Here is a 25,558-nt window from a genome sequence, read left to right as displayed (position 1 = left end):
ATTCCCCTGCGGTTTTACACCTGCGGTTTTCTATTATGGAGCAGGTGTAAAACCGCTGCGGAATCCACAGAAAGAATTGACATCATGCGGAATGTAAACCGCTGCGTTTCCGCAGCATGGGCACAGCGTTTTATGTTTCCCATAGGTTTACATGTACTGTAAACTCATGGGAAACTGCTGCGGACCCGCAGCTGCGGAAACGCTGTGGATCCGCAGCAAAATCCGCAACGTGTGCACATAGCCTTAGGGCTTGGGTTAGGGCTTGGGGCTTAAGTTAAGGTTAGAGTTAGGATTAGGGTTGGCATTAGGGTTACATTGAGGGTTAGGTTTGGGATTAGGGTTAAGGTTAGGGTTGGGATTAGGGTTAGGGGTGTATTGGGATTAGGGTTAGGTTTTGAGGTTAGGGTTGAGATTAGGGATTAGGGGTGTATTGGGGGTTAGGGTTGCGATTAGGATTATGGATCGGGATTAGGGTTAGGGGTGTGTTGGGGTTAGGGTTGGAGTTAGAATTGGGGGGTTTCCACTGTTTAGGTACATCAGGGGGTCTCTAAACGCCACAGCCAATTTTGCGCTCAAAAAGTCAATTGTGCTCCCTCCCTTCTGAGCTCTGCCGTGCGCCCAAACAGTAGTTTACCCCCACATATGGGGCATCAGCGTACTCGGGATAAATTGGACAACAACTTTTAGGGTCCAATTTCTCCTGTTACCCTTGTGAAAATAAACTTGGGGGCTAAAAAATCTTTTTTGTGGGAAAAAAAAAATGTTTTTTATTTTCACGACTCTGCATTATAAACTTCTGTGAAGCACTTGGGCATTCATAGTGCTCACCACACATCTAGATAAGCTCTTTGGGGGGTCTAGTTTCCAAAATGGGGTCACATGTGGGGGGTTTCTACTGTTTAGGTACATCAGGAGCTCTGCAAATGCAACATGACTCCCGCAGACCATCCCATCAAAGTCTGCATTCCAAGCGGCGCTCCTTCCCTTCCGAGCCCTGATGGGTGCCCAAACAGTGCCGCCCCCCCCCCCCCCCCACATATGCACATATGGGGTATCAGCGTACTCAGGACAAACTGGTCAACAGATTTTGGAGTCCAATGTCTCCTGTTACCCTTGAGAAAATAAAAAATTGCAGGCTAAAAAATCATTTTTGGAGGAAAAAAAAAAAAGGATTTTTTATTTTCATGGCTCCAAGTTATAAATTTCTGTGAAGCACTTGGGGGTTTAAAGTACTCACCACACATCTAGTTAAGTTCCTTGAGGGGTCTAGTTTCCAAAATGGTGTGGGGGGTTTCCACTGTTTAGGCACATCAGGGGCTCTCCAAACGTGACATGTCCGATCTCAATTCCAGCTAATTCTGCATTGAAAAAATAAAACGGCACTCCTCTTCCAAGCTCTGCGGTGCACCCAAACAGTGGTTTACCCCCACATATGGGGTATGGACGTACTCAGGAGAAATTGCACAACAACTTTTGTAGTCTAATTTCTCCTGTTATCCTTGTGAAAATAAGAATTTGGGGGCGAAAAGATCATTTTTGTGTAAACAAATGCGTTTATTTTAACGGCTCTACTTTATAAACTTCTGTGAAGCACTTGGGGGCTCAAAGTGCTCACTACACATCTAGTTACGTTCCTTAATGGGTTCTAGTTTCCAAAATGGTGTCACTTGTGGAGCGTTTCCACTGTTTAGGCACATCAGGGGCTCTCTAAACATGACTTGGCGTCCGATCTCAATTACAGCCAATTCTGCATTGAAAAAGTCAAACGGCACTCCTCTTCCAAGCTCTGCGGTGCGCCCAAACAGTGGTTTACCCCCACATATGGGGTATTGGCGTATTCAGGAGAAATTGCACAACAAAATTTATGGTTAAATTTCTGTTTTCACACTTGTGAAAATAAAAAAAAATAAAAAAATGGTTCTGAATTAAAAAAGGTTTACAAAAAAAAGTTAAATGTTCATTTTTTCCTTCCACATTGTTTCAGTTCCTGTGAAGCACGTAAAGGGTTAATAAACTTCTTGAATGTGGTTTTGAGCACCTTGAGGGGTGCAGTTTTTAGAATGGTGTCACACTTGGTTATTTTCTATCATATAGACCCCTTAAAATGACTTCAAATGTGATGTGGTCCCTTAAAAAAAAAAAAATGGTGTTGTAAAAATGAGAAATTGCTGGTCAACTTTTAACCCTTATAACTCCCTAACAAAAAAAAAATGTTGTTTCCAAAATTGTGCTGATGTAAAGTAGACATGTGGGAAATGTTATTTATTAACTATTTTGTGTGACATATCTCTGTGATTTAAGGGCATAAAAATACAAAGTTTGAAAATTACAAAATTTTTTTCATAAATAATCGCAAGTAATATCGAAAAAATGTTACCACTAACATGAAGTACAACATGTCATGAAAAAACAATCTCAGAATCAGCGGGACCCGTTAAAGCGTTCCAGAGTTATAACCTCATAAAGTGACAGTGGTCAGAATTGTAAAAATTGGCTCGGTCATTAAGTACCAAATTGGCTCTGTCACTAAGGGGTTAATTGGTTAAATGATGAAAAAAAAACCCACAAACAAAACTTTGTTTTTGGTGCCATTTTCAGAGTCCCGTAACGTTTTTTGGGATATGGGACTGTGTGAGGTCCTATTTTTTTTGTGCCTTGCGCTGACTGTTTACTGATACCATTTTCGGTAGATCCGATGTTTTGATTTCCTCTTATTGCAATGTTGCAGCAGCCCAAAAAAACGTAATTCTGGCGGTTTGATTTTTTTTTCCCACTATCTCGTTTACTGATCGTATTACCGTATTTTTCCGACTATAAGACGCACTTTTTTTCCTCCAAATTTGGGAGGAAAGTGTGGGTGCGTCTTATAGTACGGATATAGCATGTGGAGAGGGGGGCAGCAGCGAGTGGGATCGCAATGATATCCCACTTCAGGATGTCCCCGCTGCCGGAATCAGCTGCTGGGAAAACCACATGGCCCCGCTGATTAAGTGCAGTGAATATTCATTAGCGGCTCCCCGCCCACCGATCAGCTGAGCGGGGAGCAGCAAATGAATACTGCACTTAAGCAGGGACACACAGTTTCCCCAGTACTGATTCTGGGGAGAATCTGTGTGTCCGGGAGAGGAGGCAGCAGCAGCAGGGGCCAGGAGATCGCTGCATACCTGCCTGTGCTGGACGCTGAGCTGTCTGTGGTGCACAGGGAGGACCTGTGTGATGTCAGAAGTGGGCGGGCTGGAGCATCACATGGCAGCACAGAGCCCTCCCTCTTCTGACATCATCACAGGTCCTTCAGACTCCAACACTAGAATCTGCTGGCTTCCATTACCTGTGCTGTGGAAAGGCAACAAGAGGGAGGGCTCTGTGTGTGCAGCCATGGGATGCTCCAGCTTTTACCTCACCACAGGCTGGCTCCCACAATTAAGAGGTTAGTCTTTCCAAAACACAATAAAGCACTCTGCCACTCCTTTAGTGAACTATAACTCCCAGCATGTCATAGGATGTGCAGGACATGCTGGGAGTTATAGTTCTCCCATGGGATTTTAAAGCAGCACTCCAGTGTTATTTTGCAGTGCTGGAGTGGTGCTTTAAATATAAGCCCTGTGCCCCCATTCTTATACTCACCCTCCAGCATCTTCATATAGTACTTCACAGACACCACACTGGTCCCGCAGCTTCCAACATAATAACGTACTATTATATATAATAACACCACATAATAGTATGTTATTTATGTTATTAAATATTTTACCACATTTTTTTGCTTCAAATATTTTTTTCCCTATTTTCCACCTCTAAAACCTGGGTGCGCCTTATAGTCCAGTGCGTCCTATAGTCCGAAAAATACGGTAATTTATTTTGCATTTTGATAGATCAGACTTTTAAAAACGCAGCAATACCAAATATGTATTTTTTATAATTGTTCTATTTTTAACCCCTTAATGACCGCCGATACGTCTTAACTGACCTGCGACATAAGAGAATAGCATCCCCATACAGGTGACAATCCAGCAGCTGCTGCCTGTACACTACAGCTGACAACTTGCTGTATCAGCCACGATCGGTGTTTGCACCCTCCATATCTGTTTAACCCCTTATAATGATGTAGTCACTATTGACAGCAGCATCTAAATGGTTAACAAAGTGTGAGGGGTTCCTCTTTATCCCAATTGGTGCACTCAGATCAGGATTTTGTGGTCCTGATGTTTGCCATGGCGATTCATGACCAAATAGCGGCCCGAGAGTCTAACGGCTGTTGTAACCTGTTCAGAAGTTAGAGACATTTAGGTGGTATAAATGCACATTTTCATTTCTGTCATGCCAATTTGCATTAATTCCTGAAAAGCACCAGAAGGGTTAATAAACTACCTGACAACAGTTTTCAATATGTCAGGGGGTGCTGTTTTTAAAATGGTATCACTTTGGGGGGCTGCCCAATATATGGGACCCCTAAAGTCACTTCAAACATGGATAGGTCCCTAAAAAAATAAATTTTGTAAATTTCCTTAACCCCTTCATGACCCAGCCTATTTTGGCCTTAATGACCTTGCCGTTTTTTGCAATTCTGACCAGTGTCCCTTTATGAGGTAATAACTCAGGAACGCTTCAACGGATCCTAGCGATTCTGAGATTGTTTTTTCGTGACATATTGGGCTTCATGTTAGTGGTAAATTTAGGTCGATAATTTCTGAGTTTATTTGTGAAAAAAACGGAAATTTGGCAAAAATTTTGAAAATTTCGCAATTTTCACATTTTGAATTTTTATTCTGTTAAACCAGAGAGTTATGTGACACAAAATAGTTAATAAATAACGTTTCCCACATGTCTACTTTCATTCAGCACAATTTTGGAAACAATTTTTTTTTTTTGCTAGGAAGTTATAAGGGTTAAAATTTGACCAGTGATTTCTCATTTTTACAACAAAATTTACAAAACCATTTTTTTTAGGGACCACCTCACATTTGAAGTCATTTTGAGGGTTCTATATGGCTGAAAATACCCAAAAGTGACACCATTCTAAAAACTGCACCCCTCAAGGTGCTCAAAACCACATTCTAGAAGTTTATTAACCCTTCAGGTGTTTCACAGCAGCAGAAGCAACATGAAAGTAAAAAATGAACATTTAACTTTTAGTCACAAAAATGATCTTTTAGCAACAATTTTTTTATTTTCCCAAGGGTAAAAGGAGAAACTGGACCACGGACGTTGTTGTCCAATTTGTCCTGAGTACGCTGATACCTCATGTGGGGGTAAACCACTGTTTGGGCGCACGGCAGGGCTCGGAAGGGAAGGGGCGCCATTTGACTTTTTGAATGAAAAATTGGCTCCAATCTTTAGCGGACACCATGTCGCGTTTGGAGAGCCCCCGTGTGCCTAAACATTGCAGCTCCCCCACAAGTGATCCCATTTTGGAAACTAGACCCCCCAAGGAACTTATCTAGAAGCATAGTGAGCACTTTAAACCCCCAGGTGCTTCACAAATTGATCCGTAAAAATGAAAAAGTACTTTTTTTTTTCACAAAAAAATTATTTTAGCCTCAATTTTTTCATTTTCACATGGGCAACAGGATAAAATGGATCCTAAATTTTGTTGGGCAATTTCTCCTGAGTACACCAATACCTCACATGTGGGGGTAAACCACTGTTTGGGCACATGGTAAGGCTCGGAAGGGAAGGAGCGCCATTTGACTTTTTGAATGAAAAATTATCTCCATCGTTAGCGGACACCATGTCGCGTTTGGAAAGCCCCTGTGTGCCTAAACATTGGAGCTCCTCCACAAGTGACCCCATTTTGGAAACTAGACCCCCCAAGGAACTCATCTAGAGGCATAGTGAGCACTTTAAACCCCCAGGTGCTTCACAGAAGTTTATAACACAGAGCCGTGAAAATAATAAATGTGTTTCCTTTCCTCAAAAATATTTTTTTAACCCAGAATTTTTTATTTTTGCAAGAGTAACAGGAGAAATTGGACCCCAATATTTGTTGCCCAGTTTGTTGTGAGTACGCTGATACCCCATATGTGGGGGTAAACCACTGTTTGGGCGCACGTCAGGGCTCGGAAGGGAAGTAGTGACATTTGAAATGCAGACTTGGATGGAATGGTCTGCGGGCGTCACATTGCATTTGCAGAGCCCCTGATGTGCCTAAACAGTAGAAACACCCCACAAGTGACCCCATTTTGGAAATTAGACCCCCGAACGAACTTATCTAGATGTGTGGTGAGCACTTTCAACCCCCAAGTGCTTCACAGAAGTTTATAACGCAGAGCCGTGAAAATAAAAAATAATTGTTCTTTCCTCAAAAATTATGTTTTAGCAAGTAATTTTTTATTTTTGCAAGGGTAACAGGAGAAATTGGACACCAACAGTTGTTGCCCAGTTTGTCCTGAGTACGCTGGTACCCCAAATGTGGGGGTAAACCACTGTTTGGGCGCACGTCGGGGCTTGGAAGGGAGGGAGCACCATTTGACTTTTTGAACGCAAGATTGGCTGGAATCAATGGTGGTGCCATGTTGCGTTTGGAGACCCCTGATGTGCCTAAACAGTGGAAACCCCTCAATTCTAACTTCAACACTAACCCCAACACACCCCTAATCCTAATGCCAACTGTAGCCATAACCCTAATCACAACCCTAACCCCAACACACCCCTAACCCTAATTCCAACCCTAATCCTAACCCTAATCCCAACCGTAACCCTAATCCCAACCCTAACCACAACTGTAACCCCAACACACCCCTAACCCTAACCACAAGCCTAATCTTAACCCTATTTCAAACCCTAGCCCTAATTCCAACCCTAACCCTAAGGCTATGTGCCCACGTTGCGGATTTGTGTGAGATTTTTCCGCACGATTTTTGAAAAATCTGCAGGTAAAAGGCACTGCGTTTTACCTGCGGATTTACAGCAGATTTCCAGTGTTTTTTTGTGCGGATTTCACCTGCGGATTCCTATTGAGGAACAGGTGTAAAACGCTGCGGAATCCGCACAAAGAATTGACATGCTGCGGAAAATACAACGCAGCGTTTCTGCACGGAATTTTCCGCACCATGGGCACAGCGGATTTGGTTTCTCCATAGGTGTACATGGTACTGTAAACCTGATGGAAAACTGCTTCGAATTCGCAGCGGCCGATCCGCTGCGGATCCGCGACCGATCTGCTGCGGATCCGCGACCGATCCGCTGCGGATCCGCGACCGATCCGCGGCCAAATCCGCACTGTGTGCACATGCCATAACCCTACCCGTAACCCTAACCCTACCGCTAACCCTAACCCTACCCCTAGTGGAAAAAGAAAAAAAAATATTTTCTTTATTTTATTATTGTCCCTACCTATGGGGGTGATAAAGGGGGGGGGGGGTGTTTATTTATTATTTTTTTATTTTGATCGCTGCGATAGAACCTACCACAGCGATCAAAATGTACTTGTAATGAATCTGCCGGCTGGCAGATTCGGCGGGCGCACTGCGCATGCGCCCGCCATTTTCCAAGATGTCGGCGCCCATGGAGAAGACGGCCGAACACCGGGAGGGACATCGAAGCTAGGCAAGTATGGGGGGGGGTGGGATCGGAACAAGGGGGGGGGGGGGGGGAGGGATCGGAGGACCGGACAGGAGATCGGGGCAGAAAGGACGACTGGGGGGGGGCGATCGGTGGCGGTGGGGGGGGGGCAGATCGGGGTCTCCAGCCATGGCAGATGCTATTGCAGCATCGGCCATGGCTGGATTGTAATATTTCACCATTTTCATAGGTGAAATATTACAAATCGCTCTGATTGGCTGTTGAAAGTGAAACAGCCAATCAGAGCGATCGTAGCCACAGGGGGGTGAAGCCACCCCCCCTGGGCTGAAGTACCACTCCCCCTGTCTCTGCAGATCGGGTGAAAATGGAGTTAACCCTTTCACCCGATCTGCAGGGACGCGATCTTTCCATGACACCACATAGGCGTCATGGGTCGGATTGGCATGGGTTTTCATGACGCCTACGTGGCGTCAAAGGTCGGGAAGGGGTTAAAAGAATGAAAAATTGCTACATTTTTAAACCTCCTAAAATGCTAACAAAATAAAAGAACACTTTACAAATGGTCCTGATGTAAAGCAGACATGTGGGAAATGTTATCTATTAATGTCTTTCTGTGGCATGACTATCTGGATTAAAGGGATAATCATTCAAAGTTTGAAAATTGCTAATTTTTTAACATTTCTCTCAAATTTGATATTTTTTATAAATAAGCAAAACATATCGACCTAAATTTACCATTACATAAATTATAATGTGTCATGAAAAAACATTCTTGAAATCACTGGGATTTGTTGAAGCGTTCCAGAGTTATTAAAACAAAGTGACACTGGTCAGATTTTAAAACTTTGGCTCCGTCACTAAGAGGTTTATGGGGAAAGAGGGGGGGGGGGGGGTGATTTGACTTTATTTTTTTTTATATATATTTAAAAACTTGTTTCCACCACTTTTTACTGTATTTAATAGCCCACATATGTGATTTGAAGCTGTGATCATCTGGTCGCTTGTACTATACATAGCACTGCAGCCACAGGCTGGCTTTCACAGTAATATTTTAATGGCTGGCATGGGAGTCAACAGGAGATCCACGGCTTTCATGATAACCCATCGGCGCCACACAATCACGTCACAGGCACGTTGATGGGAGCATGGAAAGACACGCACCCCCACTGGGATGTGTTAGTCTCTGGCAAGAGTATTTAACACCCGTGCCTGATAGAGGCGCATGATGCCTTATTAAATCAGCCATCATGTGCTGAGAAAGATGGGAGCGCAGCGTCAGAACCAGCATCAAAAGAAGGGACACAACATAACACAAGTTTACATCACATGTAGTGAAGGGGTAAATGATCGTCCATACCATGATGCACCGAGCGCCTGTACTTGGCCTGAACAGTCATCCTGTGCTGACAGAGTCTCTAAGATATATGTGGCCCGAAATGATTGATTTCAGACAAATCTGTGTGCAGGTTCTGCCAAAATCCAATATTGAAAAAAACAGACCAGACAAGTCTATAAAGCTCATTATTTCTCCCCAAGACCAAAAAAAAAAAAAAAAAAAAAGTTACATTCTGAGAAATTCACTTGTACCCAAGTGATTACTGAAAACTAACTTGTCACTGACCATTCAGAGCCACTAGCTTATTATCCAGGGCAGAAATCGCTAAAGGTACCGTCACACTAAGCGACGCTGCAGCGATACAGACAACGATGCTGATCGCTGCAGCGTCGCTGTTTGATCTCTGGAGAGCTGTCACACAGACCGCTCTCCAGCGACCAACGATGCCGAGGTCCCTGGGTAACCAGGGTAAACATCGGGTTGCTAAGCGCAGGGCCACACTTAGTAACCCGATGTTTACCCTGGTTACCAGTGTAAAATGTAAAAAAAACAAACAGTACATACTCACCTTCGCGTCCCCCGGCGTCCGCTTCCTGCACTGACTGAGTGCCGGCCCTAATAGCAGAGCGGTGACGTCACCGCTGTGCTGTGCTTTCACTTACGGCCAGCGCTCAGTCAGTGCAGGAAGCGGACAGCGAGGGACGTGTGACAGACATCAGAAGTTGAGTATGTAGTGTTTGTTTTTTTACATTTTACACTGGTAACCAGGGTAAACATCGGGTTACTAAGCGCGGCCCTGCGCTTAGTAACCCGATATTTACCCTGGTTACCATTGTAAAACATCGCTGGTATCGTTGCTTTTGCTGTCAAACAACGATACACGGCGATCTGACGACCAAATAAAGTTCTGAACTTTAATCAACGACCAGCGATATCACAGCAGGATCCTGATCGCTGCTGCCTGTCAAACACAACGATATCGCTATCCAGGACGCTGCAACGTCACGGATCGCTAGCGATATCGTTTAGTGTGACGGTACCTTAACTCATGCCGACATATCAGTTCTGAAGGCGAAAGGGCACCTCAAAGGACTGCAGCGCTCTCCTAAACTTTGTGCTTCAGATACTATAGATCACTATTTGCTGTCAGGAAAAGAGATGAGGAAATCCCAAAAACAAAACAGCTGTAATCAAAATGAGACTCCGTTTCAGCTATGTTCACACTACTACAGTGCGCTCTGCTCAGCACTATGTCAGGAATCCCACGATACCAGGAGTCTGACGGGAGCCCCGATGGTCCATGCATCCAGACCCTTCAGCCGATTTCCCAGTAACGGAGAGATGGACTGGCCATGTAAAAGGATTGTTGCCTGGTCTCTGAAAGAGCCGCATGTGGCTATAAATAGTTTGGAGGTAAATTCCTGCAGACAGATTCCCTTTAGGCCTTGCTCCCACTTAGGTATAAAACCAGCAAGCGCAATGCAAGAAAAAAAAAAAACCCACAGCATGTTGCAAGTGGCCGAGTATATCGGACAAGACTCATCAATGCAAGTCAATGGTCACGAGTTAAAAAAAAAACCCCAACAAAAAAACAGCACACAGACCATGACGTCCTATTTTTACGGATACATTACCATTCTGTAACATAGAACACTGTAAATGGTCCCGTAAGTGATGTAGAATAATAGTTAGAGAAAAAACCCCAAACTCATTGTATTTGGATGTCATGTGAGAAAATCACATGACACATTCTACTTCACTGGATCAACAATCGGGGCGATTTTTTTGGAAGCAGATGTGAGCAAGGCCTTAAAGTGATCTGGAAACAATATACTAGTAGCAGAACACCTACACAATTACATGGGTAACACAATCACAGAATGGTTTTTACTATATATTATTTATTTCTATGTAATTATTCACTGACGGGAACCTGACAGAAGATTGATGGTGGCCAAACCCTAGGCAGTGCGAATCAGACACTGGCTGCATTATTAGGCTATGTGCACACGCTGTGGATTTTGCTGCGGATCCACAGCGGATTGGCAGCAGTTTTCCAAGAGTTTACAGTACCATGTAAACCTATGGAAAACAAAATCCGCAGTGCACATGCTGCAGAAAAAAAACACCCATGGAAACGCTGTGCTGTTTATTCTGCAGCATTTCAATTCTTTGTGTGGATTCCGCAGCGGTTTACACCTGCTCCATAATAGGAATCCGCACAAAAAACGCGGTAATTCTGCAGTAAATCTGCAGTGTGGATTTCCTGCGGATTTACCAAAATCAGAGCGGAAAAATCCACACACACCTTTTCGCAACGTGTGCATATACCCTTACAGCCGTGTCTAGAAACTATGAAAAGCTGGCAGTGGACATTGTGCCTCATGATTAATCCTAGGCAGTTGCCTGGTGGCTTCTTCCTGATGGGGGAAGAGACCCCGAGGGATCTGCCTGAAACTGGTTAATCGAGGTCAGTCCCCGCCAGCTTGCCAAAGTAGGTGAAACACCACAGCTTTGCAGAGTTTGGGTGCGTGTCCACTGTCCGGGTTGACAGTGCGGAGCAGAAAACCTGCCCCGCCCCCTTCTGTACATGCGGTGATTCCAGATGTGTTCATTGCACACATCTGGAATCTCCGCACCCCATACATAGGGCCCTGTAATTTACCTTGCGGCGACGGAGCATCGCCGCAAGGTAAACAGACACACTGCGGTCTAAAAATGTCCATAAACGCAGGGCCGCCGGATGTGTGTTCCCACGCATAGTGGAGACGGGATTTCAAAAAATCCCCACCACTATGCTGTAACATCTGGACACTGTGGGTTGAACGCTGCAGTTGTACGCAGCATCCAATCCCCAGCTAATCCGGATGTAGTCTGGCCCGTGGACACATACCCTCAAAGCTACAAGATGGCAATAACTCACCGAGTATGTGATTAAGGCCAGGATCACACTGGCGAGAAACTCGCATGAGTCTCGCATCTAAATACCCGGCACTCGGACTGGAGCGCTCAGCTGCATAGAAATACATGCAGTCACACGCTCCGGTCCCGAGTGCCAGGTATTGAGATGCGACACTCTTGCGAGTTTCTCGCCAGTGTGATCCTGGCCTACGGCCGCGTTCAGTATTTGTAAGCCAAAATCAGGAGTGGAACAGTCAGAGGAAGAGTATAATAGAAACACATCACCACTTCTGTATTATCATCCACTTGTGCCTTACAGTTACTGAATATGCCCCAAGACTGGGGATACACGGCGACAAGTCATGCGACTATTTTAGAGCTCCAATTTTAGTGTAAATAGTCGCCAAGTTGCAGACAAGACACAAATTGCATGCAGTCTATAGCAAGTGCGTCATGTGCAAGTTGCAACAGAAGAGGTGTCAAAATGTACACTGTCGCTAAGTAGCCCTAATGTACATCAGCCTGCTATGCTACATCCACTTTTTACTTATCTTGCTTTCCCAAGAGATCGGCCAAGTTCCTTGGTAATGTGGGCAGATCAAGTGCCACCCTGATGTAGCTGCATTTGACAATGGTCCCCTGCAATCTTCTCAGATAGTCAACATGACCATCTCCCCTGTGAGCTCTGGTAGTGGTGCTGGCACAGGCACCAGTAAGCGATGCAGCAGTCTTGTGTGCTACAGTAGCAGCGCTGTCTATGAGAGGTATAGAAATATCTTCCACATGCTGTAAGGGTATGTGCCCAGTACCCACCATCCAGAATTGCTGTGTATTTATGCAGCTTCAAACCCGGAGAGCCCAGATGTTACAGCACAGTGGATGGGATTTCTAGAAGTCCCATGTGCATTATGTGTGCATGTACACTTGGCTGCATCCGGCATGTCAATATCCCAATATGTAGTAGGTGCAATAATATTAGCAAACACCTCCAATTAGAAATATAGTATAGTTCTTCGGATTCATGATGTTGCTTACCCCATGTGCACAGCATTACAGCCACTTAGGTATTCATGGTTACGACCACTCAGACCGACAGTTGTTAGTAATCGTAACCATGGATATCCAAGCTACTGCAATGCCCTGCACATGGGGTAAGCAACATAGTGAATCAGAAGAACTATACATGTCTAATTGGAGATATTTGCTAATAATATTATTATTACACCTACTATATATTGGGATAGGGTCTCAGAGACAGGAATACCCCTTTAAAGTCTACTGATCTTACCATTTTATGTTAATTAACATAGCATGCTTTAAAAAAAAAAGTCTCATCCAAGGATCTCCAACATCCAATTCTCCGTGACCTGGTCAGTGCGACTGCTGCAGCCAGTCAGTGGCGACCAATGGTATAAGACCACCGATTTGACCCCTATAAATATCAGCTGTTCCATACAAATGAGAGACCAGCACTGATCAGCAGAACGAGTGTCAGTGCTCATGCTCCGCCAGCGCTGCGGTCACACTGTGGGGCTTCCCATAGAGAACGGCCGGAGTGATGGTCGGGTATTTAACCTGCCGCTCCATTTTGTAATGGGGAGAAAAGTTACACATTCTGCTGATGAGTGCAGGCTCCATGCCGGGGAGGGAGAGGACACCCCATGCCCTGTGGATAGGCGCTAACTTGTGGACACCCCCTGTAAGCTCCAGCACAGACCCCTCATATTGGGCTGACTGCTGGCTCTGGACACACCTGGATGTGCCAGCAATACTTAGCTGGCGGAGCTTATAGAGGGTCCTAGGCCAGAGACACGTACCCCGCTTCCATACACCCCAACAAGGCGCCTGGCCCAGACCTCCTGCCCTCACCGGCTTCATGGTTCTCCTCCCACCGGTCTCTACCAAGGGATCCCATGTCAGACACCATAACCTTGGCACTGGATGAAAAGTGCCCATCTCTGGAGCCGCACGGCGGATTACAGACCCGGTGTCCAGGCCTCTCACTATACATACTGGGGAATAAAGGGTGCACAGCACCAGTAACGGGGTGCAGAGGTCAGCTCTCCAGTCAGCACCGTGCACACAGCAGCCCGGGGCAGCCATAGTCCTGGCCGCAGGAAGTGGCTGATAACAGGGAGCAGCAGCTCGCCTCACACCTACAGGGCGCCTACCTGACCGCCAGCGTCCCCGGCCTGGAGGAACCTGCGCCGTCACCGCGACACCTCCACCCGGCCAAATAAGGGAAAGCCGAGCGCTGCCCGCGGCTCCCAAAATACCAGCGCCCCTTCCCCCCGCTGTCACCAGCCGCTCACTACTCCACACAAGTTTACCCACGTGTGCGCCAACAGCTGAGTCACACCCCGGCGGCAGCGGCACCGTGCGCAGACACCCCTCTCCTGGCGGACATGGTACGTTCCAGCTGTCCACACTGGCTGCAGGGTGTCTGTGCACAGCGCCCCCACCGCGGGTGTTCGCTCTGTCAGTGACCTTCCCCTGGTCAGCAGCAGCCGCCCCACCCTCCCCACCACAGGCCCTTCCGTAACCTGAGAGCAGGCTGCACCGCCGCCCCTCACCACACAACCTGTCTCCAGCCCCCACCTACCATTTTATCTCCACCGGATCACCTAACGCCACGGCTCGGCGGTGGTGGACGCGCATGCGCACTTGTTGTTGGGAAATGCCGCCCACTTCCACAAGGAGTATCGGGAGTTGTAGTCTCCCGTGTGCTGCTCGCTGTGGCGCTAAGAGGAGCTATAGAAGCGAAGATCCCCCGGTACCGACTTGTTATTAGTTCTACCCAGATATATAGTACATTACGTCCTCAGTGACGGCACATTTATGTGAGGGGCACTACATGTTCTCGTATTGGGGAACTGGCTGTAAAATGTTATCAGTAGTGGCCGGTGTCACTCTGGGAGACTCACAGAAGGCGGCTACAGACCTGCAGAGGTGCGCTGATGACGGGGCAACGATTCCAGTGACGTCATTGTACGCCTACAATTCCCAGAACTCCCTGCGCGGCGCGGTTTGATGACGTTGGACGAGCTGTGTTTCTGGCCCGGGGCTGGGCAGTGTGACTAGTGACGCTGGCAGTGAGTGGCCCTGGCAGGAGAGGCTGGCCTGTCACAGCAATGAGAGCAGCAGAGGTCTGCAGGCGGAGAGCGGCGGGGCCCTGACTGCTGGTACGTGCCGGCCTCTAGCTAGCTAGCTATCTATTATATATATATTTTTCATCTATCTATCATATCTAATATATAAAGCTGAATGTGTGTGTGTGTATGTATGTATGTATGTATGTGTGTATGTCCGGGATTGGCATCTGAACCGTAGCAGCTACAGCCACAAAATTTTGCACAGTCACACGTCTGGACCCCGAGAGCGTCATAGGCTATGTTGTGAGGTGAAATTTTAACCCCGCGCTTTCCAATTCACCAAACAATTTTGCCCCTATCTACATAATGGGGAAAAAGTGAAAGGAAAAGTGTTGGAGGCGTCGCAGCTACAGGCACAAAATTTTGCACAGTCACACGTCTGGACCCTGAGAGCGTCAAAGCTATGTTGTGAGGTGAAATTTTAACCCCGCGCTTTCCAAGTCACCAAACAATTTTGCCCCTATCTACATAATGGGGAAAAAATGAAAGGAAAAGTGTTGGAGGCAAATTAACAGCTGCCAGATGTGAACAAGGGGGACTTAAAGAATGACAGCGATGGCACCAAAGAGTATATACTGTACAGTTGCTAAGGTGGGGCCCCAACATGGGATAATCACACCACCACGGGGATATGAACACACACACAAAATGCGCCACACACTACCACGTGCTCGAACACATATACCACCCTCAGTGCACATTTCACCACACATACACCAACCTCGCCACATAAAAGTAGAAACACAAAAGTCGCCGCTCAAAACTCGCCACGCGCAAAACTCTCCACATGCAAAACTCGCCACACGTGCAAAACTCGCCACACGCAAAACTTGCACACGCAGAAAAATTGCCACACGCAGAAAAATTGCCACATGCACAAAAGTTGCAACACATGCAAAAGTTGCCTCACACAAAACTTGCACATACTCAAAAGGCACCACACATAAAACTCGCCACGCGCAAAACTCGCCATGCGCAAAACTTGCTGCACACAACTTGCTACACTAACCTGTCACATGCAACTCGACACACAAAAAGTTGCTACACGCATGTCGCCACACAAAACTCATCTCACAAAAGTCCCTACATGCATGTCGCCACACGCAACTCAACACACACAACTTGACACACGAAACTCGCCCTAAAACACACACAAGTCTGGTATCCTTCAAAAATAAAAATCTGATTAATAAGCAGACAAACTACAAGAGCAACAAATGTACCATATAGGAATCCGGCAGCTGTCAGTCACATGACCAGTCTATTATGTGTATGTGTGAGCTAATATATACTGCCAGGGGGTGGGCTTACTGTTGGCTGGGGATTTATCAGGCTGCCATTTTAGCTTACAAATACTGAGGTAAAAATACTGACCAAATAACGTGTGAACGAGGGCTAATACAGGAGGAGATGGCATACAGCTATATACTATATACAGGAGATGACACACAGGTATATACTATTTACAGGGGAGATGACACACAGGTATATACTATATACAGGAGGAGATGACACACAGATATATACTATATACAGGAGAGATGACACACAGGTATATACTATATAGAGGAGGAGATGACATACAGGTACATACTACATACAGGAGGAGATGACATACAGGTATATACTATATACAGGAGGAGATGACACACAGGTATATACTATATACAGGAGCAGATTACCTACAGGTATATAGTATATACAGGAGGAGATGACACAGGTATATGCTATGTATAGGAGGAGATGACATACAGGTATATACTATATACAGGAGATGACACACAGATATATACTATATATAGGTGAGATGACACACAGGTATATACTATATACAGGAGATTACATACAGGTATATCTAATATATAAAGCTGAATGTGTGTATGTATGTATGTGTGTATGTCCGGGATTGGCATCTGTACCGTCGCAGCTACAGCCACAAAATTTTGCACAGTCACACGTCTGGACCCCGAGAGCGTCATAGGCTATGTTGTGAGGTGAAATTTTAACCCCGCGCGTTCCAATTCACCAAACAATTTTGCTCCTATCTACATAATGGGGAAAAAGTGAAGGGAAAAGTGTTGGAGGAAAATTGACAGCTGCCAGATGTGAACAATGAGGACTTAAAGAATGAGAGCGATGGCGACAAAGAGTATATACCGTACAGTTGCTAAGGTGGGGCCCCGACATGGGATACTCACCACACACGGGGATATGAACACAAACACAAAATGCGCCACACACTACCACGTGCTTGAACACATATACCACCCTCAGCACACATTTCACCACACACACACACCAACCTCGCCACATAAAAGTCGAAACACAAAAGTCACCACTCAAAACTCGCTACATGCAAAACTCGCCATATGCAAAACTAGGCTCACGCAAAACTCGCCACACGTGCAAAACTCACCTCATGGAAAACTCACCTCATGCAAAACTTGCACACACAGAAAAATTGCCACATGTACAAAAGTTGCACCACATGCAAAAGTTGCCTCACACAAAACTTGCACATACTCAAAATGCACCACACATAAAACTCGCCACGCGCAAAACTCGCCATGCACAAATCTTGCTGCACACAACTTGCTACACTAACCTGTCACATGCAACTCAACACACAAAATGTTGCTACACGCATGTCGCCACACAAAACTCATCTCACAAAAGTCGCTACATGCATGTCGCCACACGCAACTCAACACACACAACTTGACACATAAAACTCGCCCTAAAACACACACAAGTCTGGTATTGTCCTTCAAAAATAAAAATCTGATTAATAAGCAAACTACAAGAGCAACAAATGTACCATATAGGAAATACGGCAGCTGTCAGTCACATGACCTGTCTATTATGTGTATGTGTGAGCTAATATATACTGCCAGGGGGGAGGGCTTCCTGTTGGCTGGGGATTTATCAGGCTGCCAATAGCAACCAATCACAGCTCAGCTTCTATTTTGCTACAGTTAATTAACCTGAGCTCTGATTGGTTAATATAGGCAACAAAGACATTCTCAGTATAACAAAGCTAATATATGTTGTGAAATGCTTCTATTTGCTTAGTTTTTGCCTTTTAATAATTACATTTCTATCTATTTGTTTTGTGGTTTTTGTGTGCAGAATAAATTTTTGTTAACACATTCTATTTTGCTAACAGCAGTCATTAACCCGGGCGAAGCCGGGTAGTACAGCTAGTATATATATATATATATATATATATATATATATATATATATATATATATATATATATATATATATATATATATATATATATATATATATATAATTATCTATCTATCAATCATATATATATAATTATTCGTCTATCTGTCTCTGTCTATCTCCTGTTGTTCCTCAGACTGGGGCTGGAGGACTCTGACTAATGACTGTCCCAGCTGTGTATGGGTTACGCTATGTGACCTAAGGCTTACAGGTAATTTCCCCCAGTGTTTTGCTTGTTGTGCTATTGTCAGCCATGTTTGGATAGACTGATATTTGGGAAATGACCGTCCCTTGAATGCTATTTCCCAAGTAATCGTCCATTGTAAATTTAACATGAAATGTAACTGTAACAGCCGCTTGGACCAAACTGCACGGGGGGCTAGTTGGATCTGCGGGTCCCCAGCGACTGCTCCCCACCCAATCCTCTTGTGTGGCGGGTCTCTACCTGGGTACTTGTATAGGGAGAGACCTCTCGGTCACTGGCCGCAGATGCTGACGATCCTCCTTTTCGGCTAGTCACCCATTCGGCTTGTAAAGTTTGTTTTGCACTGAAATGCAGCAGTGTTGGAGTCACACAATGAAATCATGCCGCCAGCGTTGGATTCCAGCTTCCTAGAACTGCAGAGATTTTATTGGAAACAAAGATTGCATTGCTGTGTGCGTCCAAGGCGCGTTGCTCTTCTGCAGTGCATTATTTAATTGATTTTTTTTTTTCCAATAAAATCTCTGCAGTTTTAAGACACTGGATTTTGCTATTTTCCTTTTACAAGTGGTCCATTGGATTCCGTGCTTCCACAGCGCCTAGAGCCTGGGCTGAGCTGGTTAGCTTCTTTTTTCGTTGGATACTTCTACCTGTGGATCAGGCAGTGTGTGTCTGCTGCCGGGCTCCGCTTATTGTGTAGCAGCCGCTGCGAGTGCTGCAGATCAGCTTCCTCTTCCTCTTGTGGCATCGGGTACACATCTAAGGAGGTAGAGGGCTTGGCCAGCTGGTGACTTGTCTTCCTGTCTGAGCATTAATTTCTCTCCCTGTTTTTGGAATTGCCGCTTGTGTTTGCTGTATCCCCAGCTTTGTATACTTATGGCTGTGTTCTTACCAACACCTGGCCACTGAGCTAATGTGCTGCACATTGTGACCCAGGCAGTCATATGTACAAAATGCAGGACTAGTCGGAGCATTATCACCTACACTGCTACATTATGACAAACTCTCAGCTGTGTTAGCAGGACATGGATGGGGATTGACTGTAGCAGTGACTGCATCTCTCTTCTGCGCACTTACTGAGTGCAATCCATTGTTCCTTGGTTTTTCAGGCTTAAAAGATCCTGTCTGAAATGCGTAGGCTAAAACCATAGAACCAGCCTGGATATTTTGGCTCTGATTGTACCTTGTCTGTTGTCTTTTAGAGCCATGTGCAGCTACACCACCAAGCAAGCAGAAGAACCAGTGTGCGAGGGTGAGATTTAACTGGTAGCGGCCATGAAGACGTACATCCTCTGGTTGATACCATTGCAGCTGCTTTATCAGATATCGCATGCAGCGGAGCACGAGGGTGTAGCGAAACATGCCATTAAACTGCACAGAGGCAAGGGCGCCACCGCCAGCCAGAAAAAGGAATGGCTGCTGAACAACTGTCGGAAACTGTCTGGTCTTCTCCACCAGAAGAACGTAGTCCTCAACAAGCTGAAGAACGCCATCAAAGCAGTGGAGAAAGACCAAGGACTGTCTGCAGAAGAGAAGCTCTTCCAAGTCCACACCTTTGAAATCTTTCAGAAGGAGCTGAACGAGAGTGAGAACTCTGTGTTTCAGGCGGTTAATGGGCTGCGACGAGCATTGCAGGGAGATTATAAGGATGTGGTGAACATGAAGGAAAGCAGCCGGCAAAGGCTGGACGCCTTGCGAGAAGCCGCCATAAAGGTTTGCTTCTTACTATTCCTTATTGCGTAGTTCATCTTTCTGTTCCAACAATAACTGGTGGTTTCATGGCTGGACACATTGGCACTAGGAATGAGGTAGACCTTCCAGTTGTGGTAGGTCCTGGTCCCACTGATGCTGGAGCACTGGTAAATTATGAATACCATTAATCTAGCATCCGATGGCAATTTTTTCTAACCTTGCCTAATCTTCTGTCTTGAAGGGTTTGTATCAAGTAAGTTATTCCCTATTAATAGGATGGGGTAAAATGTATGTTCCCTGCGGTTCCGACCATTGGGACCTTCAGTGGTTTAGGGAACAGGGCTCTGGATAAAGCTCTGGTGCAGGTGCTCAACCATCACATCCACTCCATTCTGACGGGGCTCTGTAGAAATCCATTCTTGAGATTGCTGATGTGCCAGTGGTCGGAACCCCAGGAGATTAGGAAATAACTTACAATTTTAGTACAAACCCTTTAAATCTAGACTCTTGCAGGATGCTGCTCATGTCACAGGTGAACAAGTGCTGCTGCCATTGTGACAAATTTAGACCCATTTCTTGTCCATTTGTTTTCCATATGTGAAGCACATGTGCACATACAGGTGGCGTATGCTCCTGTGTGTGTGGTCAGGTAAACCATGTTCAGGGCCTGCACAATACAAGCATGGCCAAGGATATGTGACGTGTGTGCACAATATGTCCGCTGTTCTGTGATATAACATGGACTGGGAGCTGACGTTGGCAGTAGCCCTTCCATAAGCAGGAAAGTTTCATAAAGACAACACTATGTTAGGACATATTGGCATCATGAATGGGGGTCACCACCCACAAAATGAGGACTGTCCTATATAAGCATGTTCTGTCCTGGGACATGTTGTACAGGTCCTTCTCAAAAAATTAGCATATAGTGTTAAATTTCATTATTTACCATAATGTAATGATTACAATTAAACTTTCATATATTATAGATTCATTATCCACCAACTGAAATTTGTCAGGTCTTTTATTGTTTTAATACTGATGATTTTGGCCTACAACTCCTGATAACCCAAAAAACCTGTCTCAATAAATTAGCGTATTTCAACCGTCCAATCAAATAAAAGTGTTTTTTAATAACAAACAAAAAAACCATCAAATAATAATGTTCAGTTATGCACTCAATACTTGGTCGGGAATCCTTTGGCAGAAATGACTGCTTCAATGCGGCGTGGCATGGAGGCAATCAGCCTGTGACACTGCTGAGATGTTATGGAGGCCCAGGATGCTTCAATAGCGGCCTTAAGCTCATCCAGAGTGTTGGGTCTTGCGTCTCTCAACTTTCTCTTCCCAATATCCCACAGATTCTCTATGGGGTTCAGGTCAGGAGAGTTGGCAGGCCAATTGAGCACAGTAATACCATGGTCAGTAAACCATTTACCAGTGGTTTTGGCACTGTGAGCAGGTGCCAGGAAGCATGAAGTGCTCCAAAATCTCCTGATAGCTAGCTGCATTGACCCTGCCCTTGATGAAACACAGTGGACCAACACCAGCAGCTGACATGGCACCCCACACCATCACTGACTGGGTACTTGACACTGGACTTCAGGCATTTTGGCATTTCCTTCTCCCCAGTCTTCCTCCAGACTCTGGCACCTTGATTTCCGAATGACATGCAAAATTTGCTTTCATCAGAAAAAAGTACTTGGGACCACTTAGCAACAGTCCAGTGCTGCTTCTCTGTAGCCCAGGTCAGGCGCTTCTGCCGCTGTTTATGGTTCAAAAGTGGCTTTACCTGGGGAATGCGGCACCTGTAGCACATTTCCTGCACACGCCTGTGCACGGTGGCTCTGGATGTTTCCACACCAGACTCAGTCCACTGCTTCCTCAGGTTCCCCAAGGTCTGGAATCGGTCCTTCTCCACAATCTTCCTCAGGGTCCGGTCACCTCTTCTCGTTGTACAGCGTTTTCTGCCACATTGTTTCCTTCCAACAGACTTACCATTGAGGTGCCTTGATACAGCACTCTGGGAACAGCCTATTTGTTGAGAAATTTCTTTCTGGGTCTTACCCTCTTGCTTGAGGGTGTCAATGATGGCCTTCTTGACATCTGTCAGGTCGCTAGTCTTACCCATGATGGGGGTTTTGAGTAATGAACCAGGCAGGGAGTTTTTAAAAGCCTCAGGTATCTTTTGCATGTGTTTAGAGTTAATTAGTTGATTCAGAAGATTAGGGTAATAGGTCGTTTAGAGAACCTTTTCTTGATATGCTAATTTATTGAGACAGGTTTTTTGGGTTATCAGGAGTTGTAGGCCAAAATCATCAGTATTAAAACAATAAAAGACCTGACAAATTTCAGTTGGTGGATAATGAATCTATAATATATGAAAGTTTAATTGTAATCATTACATTATGGTAAATAATGAAATTTAACACTATATGCTAATTTTTTGAGAAGGACCTGTATATGGATGACCATTTATTTGAATGGCCGCCATGAAATACTTGGTTTTCCCAAAGGCCACAGTCAATGAAGCAGGGTGGATTGATTTAAATCACGCCGATTTAAATCATGATTTAAATCACGATTTAAATCAAAAGATTTTTTTCTATTTAAATCGGATCGATTTAAATCATGATTTTAATCATGATTTAAATCACTGATTTAAATCAAAAGGTTTTTTTTTAATATAAATCACGATTAAAATGAGAAGTGAGAGCAGTGCGCATGTGCGCCCATAGTTACACGGACGAAACTAGGGGCAACGATCTAACGCCAGGGTGAGGGGGGGACCCCAAAGTAAGTAAAAATCTTTTTTGTTTTACTATATGGCAATAGGTAGGTGTTTAAAAGCAGCATGTCTTAATTGTATAAACTATTAATAGCCTCCACATTTTGTTCATACTGCCCCTTTAATTCCACACTTCTAGCTTGGTTTCACTTTTGGTTTAGTTTCTTTTTCCATTCAGTTGACATGCCCAAACTTGTTGGATAGTCAGCATCCTACAGAAACCTCTGGAAGAGCATGGCATTGTGAATGTTACACATATACAGCCTTTATTCTACTGAGTTAAACAACTCAGCTTTATCTCATGATGGAAGAACCTTTGGATGGTAAAATATTTTCCTCAAAAAGCAGTTTATTGAAAAAAATCCGATTTAAATAAAAAAAATCCGATTTAAATAAAAAAAATCCGATTTTTTTGATTTTTTTTTAAAAAACATTGATTTTTATCCACCCTGCAATGAAGAGGCTGGCTATTCTTGGCTTGGCAGCATTAGCTGTTTCATAGAACTGCAAGGAATGGGACCCTGGTTAATCTCGTGATTGCTTCGGGGGCCACATTCTGAAAATGGTCAGTCGTAAACTTTTGTAACTATAGAATTGAAACCAGAAGAAGTAATCCTGAATAAGTAAATGGCATAGTATTATATATGTGTTTTTAGCTGATAGGTAATTGATTTCAAATGCCACATTATAGAATTTCGGGGGGAAACTGGACGCTCATTGATTAGTCAAAAGTAGGAGCAGATAACGTGACAATGAAAGCATGACAGCGACCATAAAATATTGCAAAAAATCAAAGACCCTTATTGAAGAATTAATACAAAAACATATTAAAATGCAATAGAAGGAATTGATTCAATGTAGAAAAACAGGGCAGCCAGAAACACCAATGTACAATAGAGATTAGCATATACGGTATATGGTATGTGAAAGAACTGAACATATGTAGGAAGAAAAAAGTGCAGTAGTCACTAATGAATGGAACCAGTAGATGCCATAATATATCTCCGCAAGTGAAAAAGGTAGTAAAAACATGACGACAAACCCATATGCTGACAAGTAACGTGTATGTAATAACTGGTGTCATTCACCACAGAAGGATGCACCGTACCTAAGAGTAAGGCGTAGAATAATCACATCATAGCCAAGTGCATGGTACCAACCAAAGTGGAGAGAAGTAAAGTGTCTGATGAGCCCAATGCACGTTTCACACTGTGTGCTTTTTCAGGGGAGCTCATAAAGAATGAGTATTTGTCCTTTTATATACAGTCAAACCAATAGAATTCAGTTTTGGAGTGCTCCCTCAAGGACACGTCCAAGATGGCGCTGGACGCCGGGGTATGCCCAATCGTCACATGTTCATACCATCTGACTTGTCATGTAGATGTAAACGTAGAGAGCAGTCACAAAGAGTGTCTATAGCATTGCACAAAAGCCTATTAATCTATAGGGAATTGTCGGTCAATCCATGCTGACCAACCCTCGGGCAGCATAAATCCGAGCCTTGTGCACGATTGCAGCCAGGTCTGTTTTTCTCTGAAACGCTTCGGCATTACAGAGCGGGTTTAGTTTGATGATCACCCTATGATCATGAACACCCATGGGAGAGCCCTGTCGGTCACCTGGAGCGGTGCGGTGAGAAGGTGGCCTGCAGCAGTGCTGGACTAGTCTCGTTTTTGGCTATAGTACCCGGTTGATCTTCTAACTATATTTTCTCTGAAATGCTGGAGAGTTTAATAAAGAGTACACCTGGCGGCTATCGTGTAAGTAGGATCTTATTCATGCTGCCTGCGGATTGGGCAGCAGTAATCAGCTGATGTGTTTCCTTTACCTATGAAGTATGTAATGCCTCTTTTCTCCAGTGGTGGTGCTGTGGTGAAAGTGAACATTTGGTTCTCTACAGATTATAACTGATCCTTAAAAGGAATGTCACCAGGTGTTTGCTTCCCCATCTGTAGACTCTGCTGAGTTTTGGATGCCAGTCAGCAATTTATAACAATAGCTACTGGATCTTTTATAAGAGATTTATTGTAAAAAGGGTATTTCTAAGTATGTACATGAGGGACACCTAAGTGAGGTATAAGGGAAGGGAAAGAGTAGTAGGAGCAGGTGGTGGAAGATGGGAAGTGCCTAACTATCTCCGTGTGCTACCTTTCTGTAAGCCCATCCCTGTAACGCTTCCACATAATGGACCCGTGCAGTCAGTCTTTTGAGCTCTCCAGGAACATGGCTGTGGCTTCACTCTCCTGAAGGTGGCGCCCTTAGGTCCAGAGTGGATTAGAGGGTCAAGGGTCTTTACAAACGTGGTTGCAGTGGCCATCATCTTACTGCAGATCCTTGTATATAGGAAAAGGTCTTCATATCAAAAAGCCCAAGTACAGGCGCCAACTCCATTTGGGCTGGAGACAAGATCTCCATCTCAGGAACAATAGTTCTTATTGCAAAGCCACAGGGATTGTGCAGGGATATTGTCTTTCTCCCTCACAGATTTTACGACCCCCCCCCCCCCCCCAGCACATGATCTATCTATTTGATGTAGGCCTTTTTATTATCCAGAGTTCTTGGATCCAATTGTGAGTTCAGTGATTTGTGTTACACATATTGTATATGTTGTCCATATTGGCTTCCAGCACCATCTGAGAACACATGATGTAGGGACAGAGATCCTGATTCCAGTGCAGTATTCCTGGGCTTCTTGCTGTTGTTTTCATAAAACACCGTTTATCTGCCCCAGCTTTG

The 25,558-nt window shown here is 44.7% G+C and overlaps 2 protein-coding genes across 8 annotated transcripts in view; one reads left to right on the top strand and one right to left on the bottom strand.

The window, feature by feature from the left end:
- Positions 1 to 14,800, bottom strand: part of DCUN1D2 (defective in cullin neddylation 1 domain containing 2) — a 45,433-nt gene extending 30,633 nt beyond the window's left edge. The window contains exon 1 of one of the 4 annotated variants that reach the window (XM_077296949.1): positions 14,700 to 14,800. Coding sequence is in view for 1 of the 4 variants with exons in the window: in XM_077296947.1 (XP_077153062.1) it covers positions 14,361 to 14,363 (3 nt within the window). In the remaining 3 variants the exon portion in view is untranslated. Of the gene's footprint in view, positions 1 to 13,929; positions 14,310 to 14,360 lie in introns of those variants that run through there. The other 3 variants (XM_077296947.1, XM_077296948.1, XM_077296950.1) reach the window with 3 other exon arrangements.
- Positions 14,450 to 25,558, top strand: part of SLC9D1 (solute carrier family 9 member D1) — a 46,418-nt gene continuing 35,309 nt past the window's right edge. For 2 of the 4 annotated variants that reach the window (XM_077296942.1, XM_077296946.1), the window contains exons 1-2: positions 14,804 to 14,940; positions 19,548 to 20,058. In XM_077296942.1, coding sequence (XP_077153057.1) covers positions 19,621 to 20,058 — 438 coding nt within the window. In that variant the 5' untranslated portion in view covers positions 14,804 to 14,940; positions 19,548 to 19,620. Of the gene's footprint in view, positions 14,532 to 14,803; positions 14,941 to 18,279; positions 18,355 to 19,547; positions 20,059 to 25,558 lie in introns of those variants that run through there. The other 2 variants (XM_077296943.1, XM_077296944.1) reach the window with 2 other exon arrangements.

Source organism: Ranitomeya variabilis, chromosome 3 (genome assembly GCF_051348905.1).
Source record: "Ranitomeya variabilis isolate aRanVar5 chromosome 3, aRanVar5.hap1, whole genome shotgun sequence".
Classification (NCBI taxonomy): domain Eukaryota; kingdom Metazoa; phylum Chordata; class Amphibia; order Anura; family Dendrobatidae; genus Ranitomeya; species Ranitomeya variabilis.
The sequence above is the reverse complement of the archived record's forward strand: the minus strand, read 5'-3'. Positions and strand labels throughout refer to the sequence as shown.